Below are 21997 nucleotides of genomic sequence, written 5' to 3'. Positions count from 1 at the left end.
CTTCCCTAGTCATCGGAGTTAGGGGAAAGGGACTACCACAATTATCCTAGATGGTAGCTCCCCATGATCAGAATGCATCCATTGTTTACGTATGCTTTGGAGAATCCTCTCTTGGTCACCAATCGTCCCCTTAGGAGCGGACTCAGTCAGTTATTTGGGGTATCATAAAATACATAGCATAATAAACCCTCGGATGAGTCTTGGTTGTTTCTAGAGTCGTGTCTTGTGCGTATCCGCTTCGCCAGCTAATATCGAAACATAAGTTAATTCAGATTACACAATTTATTGAGTTATGCACGCGTGATAATTATAGAATCTTACTTGCTTTACTACTTGTTGAACGATGTGTGTTCTTTGAAACGTTGCTCTTGCTAATTATCTGCTTACAATTCTTTGCTTGTGGTAACTAGTTTACTCGTGCTAGTTAAATGCTTGTAATAATTATAGCATTATATTCAGGATAGTTTGCAATATGACACTTGTAATGTTAAACTACTTATCCTAGATTCAGTTATTTATTTGCTTACCTGCTTGTCATATTAAATTATTTTGCTTAATTCTATTCTATATTGTCTTGCATGTGCACCTACCAGTTTTTCGTGAAACTGACCCATTTCATGGGCAGGTGATGTATAGGTCAATGAGGTTTGTGATGACACGACGACGTGATGAGATCAAGATGAAACCTTTTTCCTGACGTTTAGCTCCTGAGGACATTTCGGTAAATGTACATAAAGGTTTTCTTGAAAAAACTCTCCTTTGTATAAGTCATGAACTATTAAAAAAATTACATTTTTATAATGTAGTTGATTTTTTAAATGTATGAAGTTTCAAATCTGTTTATGAAGTAAAGTTTGCGATGTAATACGCCCAAGGTCCATTGACTTGCTATTTCAAACACTATTTTTCCGCTGAATGACTATTTAAAAAGTTTGATAAACGAATGATTACAAAGCTTTCAAACTTTTCATAAAAAGTTACAAGTCCTGGATTTTGGTGTGTTACATCTATATCGTATAGTTTTCCTTCCTTTAGATAATGTTTGGATTTCCGAAGTTTTTGTTTTTTCTAAAGCTTTTAATTCATCATTCATTGCCTTCATCCATTCTTGATGACTTTTAACCTCATGGTAAGATGTCGGTTTTAAATATGAGTGTATGGCGACATGATCTATACCTTGGTTCAAAGGAATTATAGGATACAAATCTACTAGGAGCTATTGAAATTCTTATGGATTTTTTAAGACTAGAAGAATATATAACTTATTTTGGAAATACTTTTTTAAAGCACACGGTTGATGATCTTCAGTCCGTCTAGCATAGGTTTGTATGTTCTTATAAGATGGATCTATATTATTAAGACCCTCATTTATATTTTCATTTGCATCATGAGTGTCTTCATTTTCACTATCATGCACATCATGAATGTTTTCACACCTTTCATGTTCATTGACAAGGTCAAAAAGAAACGAATAATCATAACTCTCTTAGATTTTTTTTTTGTTAAAACCAATTTCATTTTCAAGAAAAGTGAGATTTCGAAAAACATATAATTTGTTTCTTTCAATGTCATAACATCTATATCCCTTTTGGTTTTCGACATAACCTAAAAAGACACAAGAGATTGCTTTTAAAGAAAGTTTGTCATTCTTATTGGTAAGGACAAAACATTTCCATCCAAAGACTTAACTTTTTATAATCGGAAGATGTTTTAAATAGTTTTTCAATAGGAGAGATATTTTCAATATTTTTTTGAAGGCATTCTATTTATCAAATAGGTTGTAGTAAAATGCAGCTTCGGCCCGAAAACCTTTTGAAATATTTCTAGACATAAGAAGTGTTCTAGTAGTCTCAATAATGTGTTTACGCTTCCTTTTGGCCAGTCCATTTTGTTGAGGAGTATATAGATAAGATTTTTTATGAACAATCCCATGTAAACCAAGATAATTTTTTAATTCTTTTGAAACAAATTCCCTCCCGAAATTGGTTCTAAAGATTTGGATATTGGTTTTAAATTGATTCTTTATATAGCAATGAAATTTTTTAAAACAATCAATTACTTCTGATTTTTTTTTAAGAAAAAATATCCAAGAATATCTATTATAGTTATCTACAAACACAACATAGTAAGAATCACTTCCTTTGGATATAACTGGAGTCGGTCCCCGCACATCCGAATGCACTAACTTAAATGGATTTTTAGATATAAAATGTCTTGGTCCAAAGGGCAAAGACTTCATTTTACCAAGAATGCAATCTTCACAAACAAATTCCCCTTCTTTATAACTTCTAAGAAATGGAAACAAGTGTAATTTGGATGCGCTATGATGTCCTAGTCTAATTGTGAAAAAAACATAAAAATAGGGGTGTCAAAATCATAGATCCTGCATGCGAATCTCTCTAATGAATCAAATAAGTAAAAAAGACATAAATAAGATTCAAACAACATTTTAGAGAGATGCAATTACAACAAATTCATTATTCAATTCACCATTCATACAATAAAGAATATTCATTATGCAATAAGGAATAATTATTATGCAACCATCAATATAACACAAGGAAACAGGTAAATATGCATGATCTAATGCATAACAGGAATATGCATGATATCAATGCACATGCATGAGTAATTTATTATCTTTTATCAGAGTTCTCATTTATATACATGTCCCTATTAAATACGCACAATTTTAGTTTCACTTTTATTAAAAACCTGCGGATACTCAAAACGGGCACAACAAATTCTCGAGTTTAAGTTAGGTTCTCAGTTGTAGCTTAATACACAATTTGTATTTTATTACTTGGTTTCACACTACCCTCGACAGATATCAGAAATCAACATCATCCATCGGAACATTAAAGTAACATCTAATGTCAGGACATTAGGAAAATCAACACCCACTAATGTCACTTTCTTGGTATACCAATAACAACAGTTGTATCTACACACTACCCCCGACAAACAACAACAACAACTACGCCTTCATCCCAAAACAATTGGGGTCAGCGATATGAACCAAAAAAGAAATTCATTTTGGGTCTTCCACATGAATCCTTTTCCTCCAATCATTTCTATCCAACGCCATGTCCTCGGTGAGGTTCAAAGCATTCATATCCTTTCCTATCATCTCCATCCAAGTCTTCCTAGGCCTACCCCGACCTCTTTTAACTAATATATTTTTCCATTTCTCCAACCTTCTAACTGGAGCATCATTAGGCCTTCGCCGAATATGTCCAAACCACCGTAAACGATTCTCTCGCATCTTATTTTCAATGGGTGCAACACCTACCTTCTTACGTATCTCTTCGTTCCGAATCTTATCTTTTATTGTATTTCCGCACATCCATCTAAGCATCCGCATCTCAGCTACACTCATTTTTTGAATATGATGTCTCTTGGCAGCCCAACATTCCGTACCATATAGTAAAGCGGGTCTAATAGTCGTCCTATAAAACTTTCCCTTCAACCGCAATGGCATTCTACGATCGCACAGCACTCCAGTAGCACTTTTCCATTTCATCCACCCAACCTTTATCCTATGATTTACATCTCCATCAATTTCTCCATACTTTTGAATGATGGATCCCAAATATTTGAAATAATCATTCACCGGTATATCTTGCTCACCAAGCTTCACTACACTCCCATCACTACTTCGTTGCTTACTAAACCGACATTCCATATATTCAGTCTTACTCTTACTCAACTTAAAACCTCTAGCTTCCAATGTCTGTCTCCATAATTCTAACTTAGCATTAACCCCAGCTCTAGACTCATCAATCAAAACAATATCATCAGCAAACAACATACACCACGATACATTTTCTTGAATTGATCTCGTAAGCTCATCCATCACTATTGCAAATAGGAAAGGGCTTAAAGCAGATCCTTGATGTAACCCAACCGTTATCGGGAAATTGGTTGTCACCCCTCCACAAGTGCGGACATTGGTTACTACTCCTTCATACATATCTTTAATTATACTAATGTACTTGAGAGAAACACCTTTCTTCATCATTGTCCACCAGAGAACGTCCCTAGGTACTCTATTGTATGCCTTCTCTAAATCAATAAAAACCATATGCAAATCTTTGTTCCTCTCTCTATATCTTTCAATAAGTTGTCTAAGAAGATGTATAGCTTCCATAGTTGATCTTCCAGGCATAAAACCAAATTGATTCTCCGATATCATGACAACCTTCCTCAACCTAGACTCAATCACCCTCTCCCAAAGTTTCATAGTATGACTCATGAGTTTTATACCACGATAGTTTGTGCAATCTTGTATATCACTCTTATTCTTATATAAAGGCACCAAAGTACTCTTCCTCCACTCATTAGGCATCTTATTTGTTCGCCAAATCAAGTTAAAAAGATTTGTCAACCATTCTAAACCTTTCTCTCCCAAGCATTTCCAAGCCTCGATAGGTATACCATCTGGGCCAACTGCCCTTCTTGATTTCATTTTCTTCAAAGCCTCTGCAATTTCTTTCTTTTGAATCTTGCGCATGAAGTCACGATTTATCTCATGAAAAGGAATGGAGAAGTCTCCAAGATCTTGAGCATGACTATCATTAAATAGCTTATCAAAATAATCTTTCCATCTCTCCTTAATCTCCTCATCTTTGACTAAAACCCTTTGCGTTTCATCTTTGATACATCTAACCATACCCAAATCCTTCGATTTCCTATCTCTCATCTTTGCAAGCCTATAAATATCCTTCTCGCCTTCTTTGGTATCCAACTTGTCATAAACCTCCTTATATACCTTAGCCCTCGCGTTTCGAACAACTTTTTTAGCTTCCTTCTTTGCTATCATATACTTCTCCAAATTCTCATTATCACGACTCTTACTTAGATTTCTATAACACTCTCTTTTAACCTTAATAGCTAATTTGACATCCTCGTTCCACCATGATGTATCCTTACCTAGTGGTGCACCGCCTTTAGACTCACCCAATACCTCCTTAGCTACTTTTCTCATACCACCCGCTATCTTATTCCACATTGATTCTGAATCCTCCTCGAGACACCAATCAACTTCCTTAACTACCTGCTCTACAAACATTCCTTGTTTAGCTCCTTTCAGTGCCCACCACTTAATTCTAGGATTTATCCTATGTCTATCCCTTTTGCGGCATTGTCTAATTCTAAGATCTAAAATTAAGACTCTATGTTGTGTAGCTACACTTTCTCCTGGTATAACCTTACAATCGATGCAACAACCCCTATCTCTCTTTCTAAGTAGGAAAAAATCTATCTGACTCGTATTAACCCCACTTTTAAATGTTACTAGGTGAGACTCCCTCTTCCTAAACCAAGTGTTTGCTAAGATCATATCATAGGACAAACAAAAATCTAAAATCCTTTCTCCACTTTCATTTCTTTCTCCTATACCATAGCCTCCATGGATATTCTCAAATCCATCCCTACTAATGCCTACATGTCCATTAAGGTCACCGCCGATGAAAAGCTTTTCTCCATAAGATGTCTCTTGTACTACTCCATTTAAATCTTCCCAAAATTGATGCTTAATGGAATCATCTAAACCTACTTGAGGTGCATAAACACTAATAATATTAATAATATCCGTACCTAATACTAATTTAATAAGTAAAATTCTATCACCCTTCCTACGGACCTCAACTACATTATCTATAAACTGACGACTCATAACAATCCCTACTCCATTCCTATTCCTATTTATTCCTGTATACCAAATCTTATATCCCAAAGGTTCTATCACTTTAGCTTTCTCACCTACCCATTTGGTCTCTTGAAGACATAAAATATCAATCTTTCTCCTACACATAACATCTACTAACTCTACCAACACTACCCCCGACAAAGTGGCAAAATTTTCTTAAAACCGTGGTCGAGAGATGAACCATCTAGCTGGGTTCAGGAGCACAAACGCACAAAGAGTTTTAGTATCTTCACGGTTTCCCAAAATTACAGTCAAGGATTCACACATTAAAGAAAGGACATTCAGGAAAACATTAGTTACATTATTATTTTTTATCTTTTCATTTAAAAGAACGATTTATTTTAATTCTTTGTTTGGCAAATCAACATGCAAAACCAAACAACTTTTGTTTCGCAAATCAACATGCAAAACTCATCACGAGACCACACCCCGTTATAACATGAAACAGTGCAATTAGTTCAATAAACATTAAGTTGATTTTTGCGATACATAAAAAAAAAGCTAAACACGAAGCATCACCTGATCAAGACCCATACAGCCTACGATGATCCACTTTTGACTACCAATGCATCTAGTGCAGAAACCATAATGAACATGCAACTTATAAAATTATTTAACATGCTCTCAAATGCACATTCATACACACTAAACAAGAATGTACATGAATAACAAATTTCACATGCATATGATCACATGATCTCATAAATACACTTTTTCTTCGTGATTCTTCTCATAATCAATATACGACCATTCATGCGATTATGCAAGTGCATAACAATATCACATTTTCAGGATTTGCACGTACCCACCACATACATATGTAAGTAAACATTGCATTAAACATGTTGACCATGCATACTCAACTAATCATAAGCATGCGAAAACTAGACTTTTGACACGCATGAAGTCTAAACATTCCTTATAAGTAAATCTGAAAATAAGTACACCAAACAGAATTTTAATCAAGCTCAAATCAGTGCATCCAATGTGCATAATCTGAATATTTATCATGTACAAATCTGAATATCAACTATACACAATCTGAACATTTGATCCTACCTAAACCTAAGCATTGATCATGTAATAATCCGCATCCTAACATGTATAAAGAAATCTGATGCATGTATGATATAAAAAAAAATATGGATGTTTAATAGGCATGAATCAACGTAAATATCATGTTTATCATATGTGAAAATTTTGGGTTTTTAAATCAGTAAAACCTCTTCTTTGCTTTCTTTTTTTTTTAGACTCAGCCGAACCAAGTTCAGCTAGGCCTGACGGATAACCCACTTGCCCAGCTGAACCTGGCACCTGCCAAACTGCCCCAGCCGAACCTGGTTCAGTTGGGCCTGACAGGCCCTGAAATATATAAAAAAAATTTATTTATTATTTTTTCTGTTTTTTTTTCATTTGCATGCTCAGCCAACTGGGTTCAGATGAGCCTAACAGGCTACCTACCTGTCCAGCCGAACCCATGTCAGCTGGGCCTAGCAGGCCACATGCCTGGGCCTGGCACGCTGCGGAAAAAAAAGAACATAAACATTCCTACTTTTTTTTCTGTTTTTGACAGGAACCCAGCCCCAGCCGAACCAGTCGACTGGGACCGGACAGCACTGTCATGTCCCAAACATAGCTTATATATATTTCTAAACCACGACCAACATAGCTCGGTACCCTTTCAGATCTGTCCACCACCGCAGTGGACAGATCTGTCTAGATTGGACAACAAGTGCATTGGGACAGATCTGTCCCGTTCTGTCCAGGACCAAAATGCTCAGATCTGTCCAGGAATATATATATATATATATATATATATATACACATAAATCTGAATCAAAGCATATTGTTATATGGAAATCAAATCCCAAATCTGAAATAAAACTAGATCACCTTGCATATGTCAGTTTTCCCTATTTTGAATATGAAAAACCGGACCAGATTCATGATATTCTTTAGAGAATATCGCCTAAATCATATTTAAGCCCTTTTTCCCTTATTTGAATCGAAAGAAACAAACTTGTACCTTTTTGAAGCTTGAAAAAGAGATCTGAAGAGCTTCGAATATTCAGAGAGGAAGATGGCTCTCTCTCTCTCTCTCTCTCTCTCTCTCTCTCTCTCTCTCTCTCTCTCTCTCTCTTACACGATTTTTTTTCTTTGTTTAAATAGAGAGAGCCCCTAAAGGTGATGCACATCTCGGGTTTCTCATATGGGGGGCTGGAGATAGAGTTCTACTCTATCTCAAATCCCCCTTTTCCTACCTTTTCACTAACTTTGCTTTTTTCCTTTTTACTAACTTTTTCAAACTCTTACCTTTCTTTAAATTTTTCTTACCTTTTTACTCTCTTTACCTCATGTCCATATTGGACTCTTCTAGAGGCTTACCATTAAGTAACTACTAAAATTCAGAATTAATTATTATTTAATATTAATTTAATTATTTATTTATTATTTATTAATAAATAATTATCCAGAAGCTTCCAGAGGGTACCTTGTCCCTCTGAAAATCTTTTTAACTTTAAAATTACTTTAATTTAACCTGTTTAATAAATTTAAAGTTGTATTTTAATTGGATCTAGATTTTAGACCTAGATCTGTATCTAAAATCCAAATCCATATCCAAAATCCATGTGGATCCTAAGCTGGATCAATTCTTAATTCATATGTATCTTGAATTGAGTCCAGATCCATATTAATTTGGATCATATGTATTGGATCTAGTCCGATCCAAATCCGGACCCGACCCATCGAGGCAGGCTTTTTTTTGAAAAATTGCAATTTTCGGGCCAACCGTAGCCCAAATTCGGAAAAGTTAATTACTGTTGCGCTCAAAATTCCGATACGCGTCTAATGGTATGTACTACAAATTTCGCCTTCATAATTCACTCGAATTTAACCAAAATTTTGATTGAATTCAAAGGTCAAAAATAAAACTTGTTATCACATTTTAGTTTTTGACCTTATCGATGAGACCTAAGCCAAGCTCAGACTCAATTAACATATTCCTAATACTGAGGGTTTATCGATTTTCCTTAACACTTAGACAAATTTCAGAAATCTCAAATTCGACTATGTATAAAAATATACTATATTATATTTTATATGTATGCGTGTGTGCGCGTTTTAACATATATTTATACATATATGCATTTATAAACCAATGCTATGAAATAAAAGAAATCAAGGTATGGGTTCGGAAAGCAAACTGTCCCAAGCAAAATCTGAAGACAGATTTAAACTATCAGATCTGGGCCAGATCTGCGCTTATGTGCATGTCGGCAGATCGGCCTAGATTTTCCCAAGTAAGTATCTGGATAGATCTGTCTGTCGGTACTTCTGGACAGATCTGTCCAGATCTGCCCATATGTATTGTTGGACAGATCTGTCCATATGTACTATTGGACAGATCTGTTCAGATCTTGTCCACCTGTACATATGGCAGATCTGATCTATAAAGACATATATATTATATTATTTGTCCTCTTCGATGCATATAAAAATATACCATCACAGTGATCACACATATCACATCTGTACATAAAAACCCAAACTCCTACATACTCGTGCATAGGAAGGATAGACCACCATGTGTGCTCATCGGCACCTCTTCGCGCGTGCGCGCGTGTGTGTGTATATATATATATTCGAAGCCATGAAGTATATAAACATATATACTCAAAAAATCAGGTTTCCCCCATTCTTTCCACCAAAACATCTCATGAGTTCGACTTAGGCCGTTTCTCCCATTTAAAGCATTAGAAGAATCCGTACCTTAGTTTGGAGTTCGAAAAGATTGGAGCAAATGTCGGATGACCAAGGAGGGCGACGAATTTTCTCTTTCTCCTTCTCCCTTTTCTTCTTCTCCTTCTTTTCCTTTCCTCCTCTCTCTCTCTTCATCTCTTTTCCTCTTTTTAATTCATGAATTTTTTTTTAGTTTAAATAGAGAGAGCCTCTAGAGGGTGACGCCCCTCTAGGGTTTCTCATATGAGGGCCAGAGATAGAGTTTCTACTCTATCTCAAATCCGCCTTTCCTACTTTTTTTCTAACTTCCTTTTTCCTTTTTGTTAACTTTTTCAAAACTCTTTGGAACTTACCTTTCTTTAAAAAAAATCTTATCTTTTTACCCTCCTACCTCATGTCCATATTGGACTCTTCTAGAGGCCCACCATTTGGTAACCTCTGAAATTCGGAATTTATTTATTTTTATAATAAAAAATAATTAATAATTATTTATTAATTAATAATTAATCAAAAAAATTCAGAAGGTACCTTATCCCGCTGGAAATATTTTTAACATTGAATATCTTCAATTTAAACCTTTATTCTGATTTTAAAACTTTTTTTTCATTGGATCTGGATCTGAATTCAAGATCCAAATCCATATCCAAAATCCGCTTGGATTTTAAGCTGCAGCGGATTCTACTTAATATGGGTCTTGGACTGAATCCAGATCCATATTAATTTGAGCAATATAGATTGGATCCAGTCCGATCCAAATCCGGACTCGGCCTGTCAAAGTGGGCCTTTTTTGAAAAATTGTGATTTTCGAGCCAACCGCAGCCTGAATTCGGAAAAGTAAAATACCATTGGGCTCAGAATTCTGAGGCGCATCTAACGGTATATACTTCAAATTTTGCCTCCGAAATTCACCCGAATTTAACCAGAAATTTGCTCGAATTTAAAGGTTGAAAATAACACTTTTTATTACCTTTCAGTTGGCTCGTTTAGGTCTTGTTAATGAGATCTAAGTCAGGCCCAGACTCAAATATCATATTCCTAATATCAAGCATTTATCGATTTTTCTTCAATACTTAGTCAAATTTTCATAAATTTCTAATTTAACTAAGTACTAAAACCTATGTCACATGGGTGCGGGTGCGGGTGCGGCGCAATTTCAAAAAATTTGGACACGGAGACTCGGCTATATATATATATATATATATATATATATATATATATATATATATATATATATATATATATATAACAATAATTCTAGTAAACAATTAAAATTAAGGTAAACACATCTATGGGCCATGGTTAAAGGAAAAAAAACTTTAAACTATGACCTTGTGAAATGGTCCATAATCTGTACTGGTCCAATTTTTGAAATGACCCCTTTACTATAGCATTCACATCTTTGTGATCTGTTCAGTTTTGACATTCAAATGTTTAAACTTTATACGTTAACAGTTGCACAGAGTGTGCAATACAGTCTGTGCAATGCAGTCTGTGACTGTGCAGACTGTGCACAGTCACACAGACTGTGTGCAGTGACTGTGCAGTTGCAGTTGCAGTCTGTGACTGTGCAACTGCATTGCACAGTCTGGTTATATATTTAAAAATATATATATAATGATTTTTTTTGTCCTAAAAATGGACATTTTTTGACTCGGTCAAAGATGACTGAGTCCAAAATGTAGATGGACTCGGCCTCGACTCGTTGACCAAGTCTGAATCGGCGTTGACCGAGTCCGGGCCGAGTCCGAAGCCGCACCCGTGTCGGGGCGTGTCGACTCGGGTGCGGCACCTCCCTAGTCGAGTCCGTGTGACATAGACTAAAACACATGATATTACAGTTTGCCTTCGAGGGAATGATTCTTCTCCTTCACCCTTCTGCCATCGCCGGCCAGTCGGGAATGTATTTCTCCCTTCCAGTCGCGTCCTCACCGTTCGTCCGTCCATCCCCGCTCATCGCCGGATAGTCGAGAACGTGTTTCTCCCTTCCAATCGATGCCCTCGTCGTCCACCTTCGCCATCTGCCTCGTTGCTCGCACCAATAAGGAGAGATGAACGTCCCTCTCCCTACAGGTATTCTATTCCTTTCTGATAGTGTCCCTGCCCTGGACACACCTCCCCTTCTCTCCCTTTCCATAATTGTGTCCCCTACCCTAGACACATCCTCTTCTCTCTCTGTAGCACGCCCAAAGGCATTTCCCTTTGTGATTGTGTCCCCGCCCTATGACACGGCCCAGCATTTCTGCCTATACGCATGCTGTTGCAGCTTCTCTGATGCCCCATCCTGTTGTGTCCCCCTCTTATCGCGCACCTGCCTCTATCGCACACATCGCCCGAGCCACGCCGTGTGCAGCCCTACCCATGCGCAAGGGCCAACCAAGCAGGCCTTCGGGTGTGTTGCGACCCTAAGAGAGCTCCCTTCTTTCGAGCCGCAACCCGATCGGCATACTTGGAACTGCAAGAATCAGGTCCTGACTCGAAATCATCACAATTTGGATCATCAACAAGACTCTACTAAAGAAGTGGTGCTTCCAATTCGAAACTATACTTCTACAAAACATATCCTATGTCACATAGGTGCGGATGCGAATGCGGCGATGTGGCACTTTAAAAAAACTTGGGTGCGGGAGTGCGGGGAGGATATATATAATTTTTAACAGTTTTAAGTTAATATTACGTGTATTTGTGTGCATTTATGTATTTATATATATAATATAGATAAAAATCGACTTGATTAGGGTTAACTGAATCTACTTTTGGATAGAAATAGACCTTTGTGTGGTTGACTTCACCTAAAACAAAGGAAGTTGTGTCCAAGTGTCACACATGCCTGGGTGCGGGTGCAACGCGGGTGTGGTGCCATGTTAGAAGAGTCCGTGTGACATAGAACATATCGGATCTTTCAACATCCATAAATAGGATATAAGCTCATTCAATAGAAAGGGTGTGCAAACCCTTCTAAGTTTCTTTAGTGTAAATACTGTAAACCAGAAGAAAGTTGAATAGTTGTCGGTGTTATTCATAGAAGACACAAGGATAGGCAGATTAGCACGAGTGAAAGTCATAAAAAGTAAAAGCACATGAAAAAGAACAATAATGATGGACATTAAATAATCATGAATTATGTTTGATATCTCCGGCTTAACAATGAACTGTTCTGGACAAAAAACCTTCAATGGGAATTCCAAAGAAAAGTAATATTCATGCTAGAAACCATATCCACAAACTTTAGTTATCCTTAGACCAGTTGAGAAATACATGCTTCAATCATATCGTATTCATTGATATTAAAAGCATTAGTATCATATCATACCAGAGACATCTTATTAAATTAGTATTAGGTACGGATATTATTAATATTATTAGTGTTTATGCACCTCAAGTAGGTTTAGATGATTCCATTAAGCATCAATTTTGGGAAGATTTAGATGGAGTAGTACAAGAGACATCTTATGGAGAAAAGCTTTTCATCGGCGGTGACCTTAATGGACATGTAGGCATTAGTAGGGAGGGATTTGAGAATATCCATGGAGGATATGGTATAGGAGAAAGAAATGAAAGTGGAGAAAGGATTTTAGATTTTTGTTTGTCCTATGATATGATCTTAGCAAACACTTGGTTTAGGAAGAGGGAGTCTCACCTAGTAACATTTAAAAGTGGGGTTAATACGAGTCAGATAGATTTTTTCCTACTTAGAAAGAGAGATAGGGGTTGTTGCATCGATTGTAAGGTTATACCAGGAGAAAGTGTAGCTACACAACATAGAGTCTTAATTGTAGATCTTAGAATTAGACAATGCCGCAAAAGGGATAGACATAGGATAGATCCTAGAATTAAGTGGTGGGCACTGAAAGGAGCTAAACAAGGAATGTTTGTAGAGCAGGTAGTTAAGGAAGTTGATTGGTGTCTCGAGGAGGATTCAGAATCAATGTGGAATAAGATAGCGGGTGGTATGAGAAAAGTAGCTAAGGAGGTATTGGGTGAGTCTAAAGGCGGTGCACCACTAGGTAAGGATACATCATGGTGGAACGAGGATGTCAAATTAGCTATTAAGGTTAAAAGAGAGTGTTATAGAAATCTAAGTAAGAGTCGTGATAATGAGAATTTGGAGAAGTATATGATAGCAAAGAAGGAAGCTAAAAAAGTTGTTCGAAACGCGAGGGCTAAGGTATATAAGGAGGTTTATGACAAGTTGGATACCAAAGAAGGCGAGAAGGATATTTATAGGCTTGCAAAGATGAGAGATAGGAAATCGAAGGATTTGGGTATGGTTAGATGTATCAAAGATGAAACGCAAAGGGTTTTAGTCAAAGATGAGGAGATTAAGGAGAGATGGAAAGATTATTTTGATAAGCTATTTAATGATAGTCATGCTCAAGATCTTGGAGACTTCTCCATTCCTTTTCATGAGATAAATCGTGACTTCATGCGCAAGATTCAAAAGAAAGAAATTGCAGAGGCTTTGAAGAAAATGAAATCAAGAAGGGCAGTTGGCCCAGATGGTATACCTATCGAGGCTTGGAAATGCTTGGGAGAGAAAGGTTTAGAATGGTTGACAAATCTTTTTAACTTGATTTGGCGAACAAATAAGATGCCTAATGAGTGGAGGAAAAGTACTTTGGTGCCTTTATATAAGAATAAGGGTGATATACAAGATTGCACAAACTATCGTGGTATAAAACTCATGAGTCATACTATGAAACTTTGGGAGAGGGTGATTGAGTCTAGGTTGAGGAAGGTTGTCATGATATCGGAGAATCAATTTGGTTTTATGCCTGGAAGATCAACTATGGAAGCTATACATCTTCTTAGACAACTTATTGAAAGATATAGAGAGAGGAACAAAGATTTGCATATGGTTTTTATTGATTTAGAGAAGGCATACGATAGAGTACCTAGGGACGTTCTCTGGTGGACAATGATGAAGAAAGGTGTTTCTCTCAAGTACATTAGTATAATTAAAGATATGTATGAAGGAGTAGTAACCAATGTCCGCACTTGTGGAGGGGTGACAACCAATTTTCCGATAACGGTTGGGTTACATCAAGGATCTGCTTTAAGCCCTTTCCTATTTGCGATAGTGATGGATGAGCTTACGAGATCAATTCAAGAAAATGTACCGTGGTGTATGTTGTTTGCTGATGATATTGTTTTGATTGATGAGTCTAGAGCTGGGGTTAATGCTAAGTTAGAATTATGGAGACAGACATTGGAAGCTAGAGGTTTTAAGTTGAGTAAGAGTAAGACTGAATATATGGAATGTCGGTTTAGTAAGCAACGAAGTAGGGATGGGAGTGTAGTGAAGCTTGGTGAGCAAGATATACCGGTGAATGATTATTTCAAATATTTGGGATCCATCATTCAAAAGTATGGAGAAATTGATGGAGATGTAAATCATAGGATAAAGGTTGGGTGGATGAAATGGAAAAGTGCTACTGGAGTGCTGTGCGATCGTAGAATGCCATTGCGGTTGAAGGGAAAGTTTTATAGGACGACTATTAGACCCGCTTTACTATATGGTACGGAATGTTGGGCTGCCAAGAGACATCATATTCAAAAAATGAGTGTAGCTGAGATGCGGATGCTTAGATGGATGTGTGGAAATACAATAAAAGATAAGATTCGGAACGAAGAGATACGTAAGAAGGTAGGTGTTGCACCCATTGAAAATAAGATGCGAGAGAATCGTTTACGGTGGTTTGGACATATTCGGCGAAGGCCTAATGATGCTCCAGTTAGAAGGTTGGAGAAATGGGAAAATATATTAGTTAAAAGAGGTCGGGGTAGGCCTAGGAAGACTTGGATGGAGATGATAGGAAAGGATATGAATGCTTTGAACCTCACCGAGGACATGGCGTTGGATAGAAATGATTGGAGGAAAATGATTCATGTGGAATACCCAAAATGAATTTCTTTTTTGGTTCATATCGCTGACCCCAATTGTTTTGGGATGAAGGCGTAGTTGTTGTTGTTGTTGTTGTAGTATCATATCATACCAGAAGCTGCCAGATGGACAGTGCATATGGTGTGTGCTTCAATTTGAGGAAGTTCAACAGTGTGAACAAGAAAAACTAAAAACTAATCCACATTCTTAATTAACCGTTGGTCAACCCATCTCCTAGGCATAACTGATTCTTTAACAGAATAATTCAGGAACATGAGCTTTATAGGCATCCCCAGGCGTGACTAAGAAGAGATATATTGTAACAACAAGAAAAAGTACCATTATTCCTAATTTTTATACCACTAGAACTCAAAGGAGAGAGCCCAGAAATTTCACATATCCCAGCTAAGCATGAAATATTCCAGTTTTGGACATAACTGGCTACTTTAATAGCCATATTACTCTATGGATCAAAAGATATTGTTAACATCTACACAACTTTCTATAAGAATCTTGTGGAAAAGCGAAAGTCTCCAACTACTCAGTATAAAATTTAAAAAGAAAAAAGTACAAATTTCGAAAAAGGGAAGTAATCATCTCCCCATCATGCAGATTTCATCCTCAACAGCTAAACATGAATATTTTTCTAAAGCATGGAAGGATCACACAGTCCCCTCAAATAAGCTTGAAGGATGCAATAGGTGCATTGGAATTAGAACGTTGAGACTTTAAGAGACTATTACAAGTTAAGCAGCGTAGTAATTAGAAAGAGGAGGCCCTAATAACCTATTCCAGGATAAGAAGCATGGGAATTAGACAAAGGAGACTTTAAGAGCCTATTCCAAGATAAGAAGTAAAACATACTTTGCAGGACCTACTGCTAAACCAGTAAATGAAAATTAATTAGAGATTATGACAAAAACATGCAGATAAGAACCTTATAAGCAGGCTGCACGCTGTTCATCTTCAACAGCTAAATCTGAAAGGCCCTTTTCCTAAAGCATGAAAGGAGGGATGCAGTAGGTGCTTAAGAATTAGAAAGTTGAAACTTTAAGAGACTATTCCAAGCACTTTCCAAGAGCAACTGCTAAACAATACAATGTTTTTGCTAAAAACAATCAAATTGTTAGTTCGAAAGACAGGACAATGAATTGATAAAGGTTTTCTGCAGTTTCTACATGCAGTGGAGTTCGGACCAAGGTTGCCAGACTAGGAAGCAGAAGTGGGAATTTGATGCGGGAAGTGGAAGGAGAGGCGAGGCATTTAAAAATTTATAGTAAGCGATAAGTGAAGTAAAAGAAGCAATATGAGAACTGAATAGGAATCAAATAAGCAAATAAAAACTAAAATAAAATTGATTGTTCTTATATTTCATGCTTTTCAGTAAAATAAATATTTTTTTGTTAAAATCTAACAATGATGGTTACCAATTTAGAGAAAGCGCATGGGAAGCAAGTGGAAACGTAAGAGGAAGCACATAGAAAACATGAAAAGAAACGTGAGAAAAGCATATAAAAAGCATGGACAATGCATGTGGGAAGCATAGAAGAAGCGTGGGAGAATGGAGATTCCCATGAACTTTCGGAAGCAAAGAGTATCTCGCTTCTGAAGCGAGTTTCTGGGAAGCGCGCTTCCCACCTACCTAAGAAGTTTTCGGTAACTCTGGTTCGGACTACAAAACCTAAATTGTTATGGACATGGGGAAACAATAATGTTTGGAGAGTCTACGAGGCCTTTGAGAAAGCAAGTCTGCTTACTTCTCCAATCATGTCCACTGAGAACAATTGTACTACTTAGAGTGAACCAGTGTTATGATCCACTGGTTTACTAAAAATTCTTCTATCGCTAATTCCATGAGTGATAACATGACAAGTTGGAGACCCATTTTTGTTTTATTCTTTGCAAGGCTAGGGAAAACTATAGGCAAGTAAAATCATTACCTGATTATTTCAACTTTGGCCATTATCCACGCATTAGAAAGATAAGAGGTTGTTTTTTATGCAGTAGTAGCGGAGTGCTTAGCATGCCGCGCCGCTACTGCTGACCGTCCATCCCAACATTTCTCGAGATGGACACCACACCCATATCGAGAAATGCTAAGACAGATGGCAGTCAGGTGGGTGGCTTCATGGCATTGCATATAATGTGAAGTCGAAAGCTAATGATGTTTAACTTCATGGCCTATAGCTGTTAGATTTTCCCTTGTATCACAAAAACCACCAAACACAAATCCATTTTCAGAGAATAATGAAATATTGACCATAAGACTCTTGTTCACACATTCACAATAATCATCACCATTATCAGTTAAACTCCAAAGAGGAAACTGCAAACAGCAACCAGCTCTTAATCATCACCAGAACTCATCGCTTGACACACCAAACGATCCCCCAACTTTCACAAAGCCCCCTTAGCACAACCAATCACCCAGATTACCAAATCCACTATTAACATCTAAAACAGCAAAATCCTAACCAGACCAAATCAGAGCTCTATCACCCACCAATACCAAAGTCAATTTTCCTATGTCCAACAGTCCACGCATCCCATTATATATATATATATAGAGAGAGAGAGAGAGATGTGTCGGTGATTAATCAATAGGTGCTTGAACACCAACTTGATGTTGAGCGTCCATCGTATCGCGTGCCTTTTTTTAATGCAAAAATCAGTGAAAAAAGGTATTAGTCCACTGGGACCTTTAGCAGCACATAAAACCGCCACTAAAAAACTTTTTCAAAATGCCACATGTGTCCCTGTGGACCGTTTAGCAACGGTTGTGGCGCATCCAAAGCGCCGCTAAAGCCTTGTTTGATGCAAAAAAAAACAGTTTTTTAGCATTTTTTACCGTTTTTCGATCTGACTGTTCATCACGGGCGGGCAATGGGCGGTCAGCGTGATTAAGCACGGGTTAAGCACCTATTCATCAAGTACCAATATGAGAGCTGGAAATATGAGAACTAATTTGTGAACAGCAGTTTTCATGGATCTTTTGTTCTTTTCTCTTGAATCTAACTTAACGGATGTGATCTGCATTCTTGGTTTTATAACCTGCTCTTGAATCGTCCGATTTTGATGCATAAACAAGATCTTTTTAAGGCTTTAAAATCAATGGTTCATAATCTTCATAAATATTCAAGCATTCAAAAATAGCATTTTTCATAGGAAATACTCACCATGCCAAGCACATCCACATGGTTGGAAATGCCCATATTTCTAGTTCTCATATTCTAGTGACTCATATAGAACCACTAGAACATGAGCATATATATATATAGATAGAGAGAGAGAGAGAGAGAGAGAAAAAGTGTCAGGGATAAACCGCATGCTAAATAGGTTTTGCGGGCTTTTTTCATTTTATATTTAAATTCTGATCGTAGAGATGTGATCTATGCACTTGATTTTATAGGAATCGGTCTTGAAGCGTTTTGATTCCAACACATGGGTGGCTTTTTATAAAGTTAGAAAAATCACTATCCAAAATCTTTGTAAATTTTTAAGGCTCCAAACATCATTTTTTTCATAGAAAACACATGATCCAGGTGTGGAGTGGATTCTTAGTAAATCGACCATGCCCAGCCCATTTATAGGGCGGCGCACAAAAAGCACGGGAGAAGCTGAAAAACCCATTTAGCATGCGGTTTAGCACCGACCCATTACTCTCTCTCTCTCTCTCTCTCTCTCTCTCTCTCTCTCTCTCTCTCTCTCTCTCTCTCTCTCTCTCGTGGTATAAAACTCATGAGTCATACTATGAAACTTTGGGAGAGGGTGATTGAGTCTAGGTTGAGGAAGGTTGTCATGATATCGGAGAATCAATTTGGTTTTATGCCTGGAAGATCAACTATGGAAGCTAGACATCTTCTTAGACAACTTATTGAGATAAATAAAGAGCGGAACAAATATTTGCATATGGTTTTTATTGATTTGGAGAAGGCATACGATAGAGTACCTAGAGACGTTCTCTGGTGGACAATGATGAAGAAAGGTGTTTCTCTCAAGTACATTAGTATAATTAAAGATATGTATGAAGGAGTAGTAACCAATGTCCGCACTTGTGGAGGGGTGACAACCAATTTTCCTATAACGGTTGGGTTACATCAAGGATCTACTTTAAGCCCTTTCCTATTTGCTATAGTGATGGATGAACTTACGAGACCAATTCAAGAAAATGTGTCGTGGTGTATGTTGTTTGTTGATGATATTGTTTTGATTGATGAGTCTAGAGCTGGGGTTAATGCTAAGTTAGAATTATGAAGACAGACATTGGAAGCAAGAGGTTTTAAGTTGAGTAAGAGTAAGACAGAATACATGGAATGTCGATTTAGTAAGCAACGAAGTAGTGATGGGAGTGTAGTGAAGCTTGGTGAGCAAGAAATACCGGTGGATGATTGTTTCAAATATTTGGGATCTATCATTCAAAAGTATGGAGAAATTGATGGAGATGTAAATCATAGGATAAAGGTTGGGTGGATGAAATGGAAGAGTGCAACTGGAGTGTTGTGCGATCGTAGAATGTCATTACGGTTGAAGGGAAAGTTTTATAGGACGACTATTAGGCCCGCTTTACTATATGGTACGGAATGTTGGGCTGCCAAGAGACATCATATTCAAAAAATGAGTGTAGCTGAGATGTGTATGCTGAGATGGATGTGTGGAAATACAATAAAAGATAAGATTCGGAACGAGGAGATACGTAAGAAGGTAGGCGTTGCACCCATTGAAAATAAGATGAGAGAGAATCGTTTACAGTGGTTTGGACATATTAGGCGAAGGCCTAATGATGCTCCAGTTAGAAGGATGGAGAAATGGGAAAATATATTAGTTAAAAGAGGTCGGGTAGGCCTAGGAAGACATGGATGGAGATGATAGGAAAGGATATGAATGCTTTGAACCTCACCGAGGACATGACATTGGATAGAAATGATTGGAGGAGAAGGATTCATGTGGAAGACCCATAATGATTTTCTTTTTTGGTTCATATCGCCGACCCCAATTGTTTTGGGATGAAGGCGTAGTTGTTGTTGTTGTATATATATATATATATATATATTATTTATTTTTGCAAAAAAACGCCAAGAATAAAACCTTCCATATTCTTGACGATCGCTTTGACTATAAACCTTCATACCCCGCCAAAACAAAACAAGGGAATAGTAACGAACAACAATAACGGAAGAACCATTCCAAGCGATAAGAGAGAGCACCAGGTAATCAAAATCCAAAACAAATGCAGGAAAACCAAACAAGGGCAAGCAACCAAATAAATCAAAGTACCTTCAACGTTTGCGGAAACCCTCACCAAGCGATGATGAGTGATCACCAGCAACAATAATAGAACCAGCTCCATCACCCTCATCCCTCCAGAATCCTTGAAATCCTAGATTGCACCCCAACCCATGCAATTCATCATACAGCCAAATCCAGAGACCTAGAAACACATCAAAACCCCCATCTTCAAAAGCCAACCGTGCCCCATCCTCCAAATTCCCACCCCTCCCCCGAAAAAAAAAAGAAAAGCCCTAATTCACTAAACCATAACAAGGAAGAAACCATCAAATTCCCTATAGCTCCTCCCTCAAAAGGCACCTCTCAGAACCCAAAGATTCCCTAGGTCCCAACCCCAAACCACTCCAAAAGAAATCTAAAAGAAAAAAAAAAGGTCCCTCCTTTTTCCTTCCTCCCAATCTCCCAAAAGGCAAGAAGTAAATAAAATAATAAAATCTCTCTCTCTCTCTCTCTCTCTCCAAATGAGAACAGAGAAAAAAATAAGTCGGAGAGATTATATCTTCTTCTTCTTCTTCTTCCTCCTCACTGAAAATATTCAAAAAGTAAAGCTATTAAAAAAAGTTTTTTCTTTTTTTTCTAAATCTGGTCGTCTCCACTGGAGCAGCGAGAGAAGGCAAAGGGAGGTGGGGGCTTGCAGCCTGCTCTTTGGCGGCTCGTGGAGAGAGTGACTGCCCGCTTCACTCCATCCAGTCAAAGTCAAACCTTCGTTGCGGGTCCCAGCGACCGTGAGCCCCATTACGCCCGATCTTTCTTCGGGTCCTACCCAATTACTAAATTGAACCCATTAATTATGTGCACTTAATCTCAAGGAACGTGAGTTGCGGCACCGCGTAATCACGTTTTTCAGGTGCTTTCAAGAGCAAACGGCTGTGGGTCCGAATAGAAACCGCGTCAGACCCAAAAGGTTCACTTTGTATATGGAGTCAGGTAGTGAAATTGCATACCAGATCCAAGTCTGACCCGAGTTCCAATTAAGACCCATGATTTTTTTAATATAAAAAAAAAATTTGTTTTATCAGATATAGACCTGGTTCATGTAATCTTTGCAAGGTCCGGGCATGGTTTTTCTTATAGCAGACCCAATAAGATCCTGAGTCTGAACCCGGTCCCCACCCGTACCTCAAAAGAGATTTGGGTTCGAACTCACCTGGGACCGAACCAGATCCAACCCATTGACTCCCCCTTATGCAAAACTTTCACCACGTCCAATCAATGGCTAAGATCGGTCCACATTTTTGCTTATATGTAAACTGATTCTAACCGTCCAAATGTTTCAGCTGGATGGATAGTAGGATGGAACCCATGATCCTATGTCAAAGAATTGGATCGGACCCTTTGTACCTCCTTCAAAAGAGCCGAATTCCTTGTAAAGTACTTGG

General features: G+C 37.6%; 1 protein-coding gene across 1 annotated transcript in view; it reads right to left on the bottom strand.

The window, feature by feature from the left end:
* The window catches only part of LOC149812025 (somatic embryogenesis receptor kinase 1-like), an 87517-nt gene extending 66252 nt beyond the window's left edge, over window positions 1-21265 (bottom strand). Inside the window, exon 1 of the mRNA XM_089992792.1 lies at window positions 20607-21265. Within this exon, the coding sequence (XP_089848918.1) occupies window positions 20607-20688 (82 nt within the window). The 5' untranslated portion in view covers window positions 20689-21265. The remainder of the gene's footprint in view (window positions 1-20606) is intronic.
* Between the last annotated feature and the right edge of the window lie 732 nt (window positions 21266-21997).

The sequence above is a fragment of the Nuphar pumila genome, chromosome 17 (genome assembly GCF_984573655.1).
Source record: "Nuphar pumila chromosome 17, dmNupPumi1.hap1.1, whole genome shotgun sequence".
NCBI lineage: Eukaryota > Viridiplantae > Streptophyta > Magnoliopsida > Nymphaeales > Nymphaeaceae > Nuphar > Nuphar pumila.
Note: the sequence above shows the minus strand (reverse complement) of the source record. Positions and strands in the feature narration are given on the sequence as shown.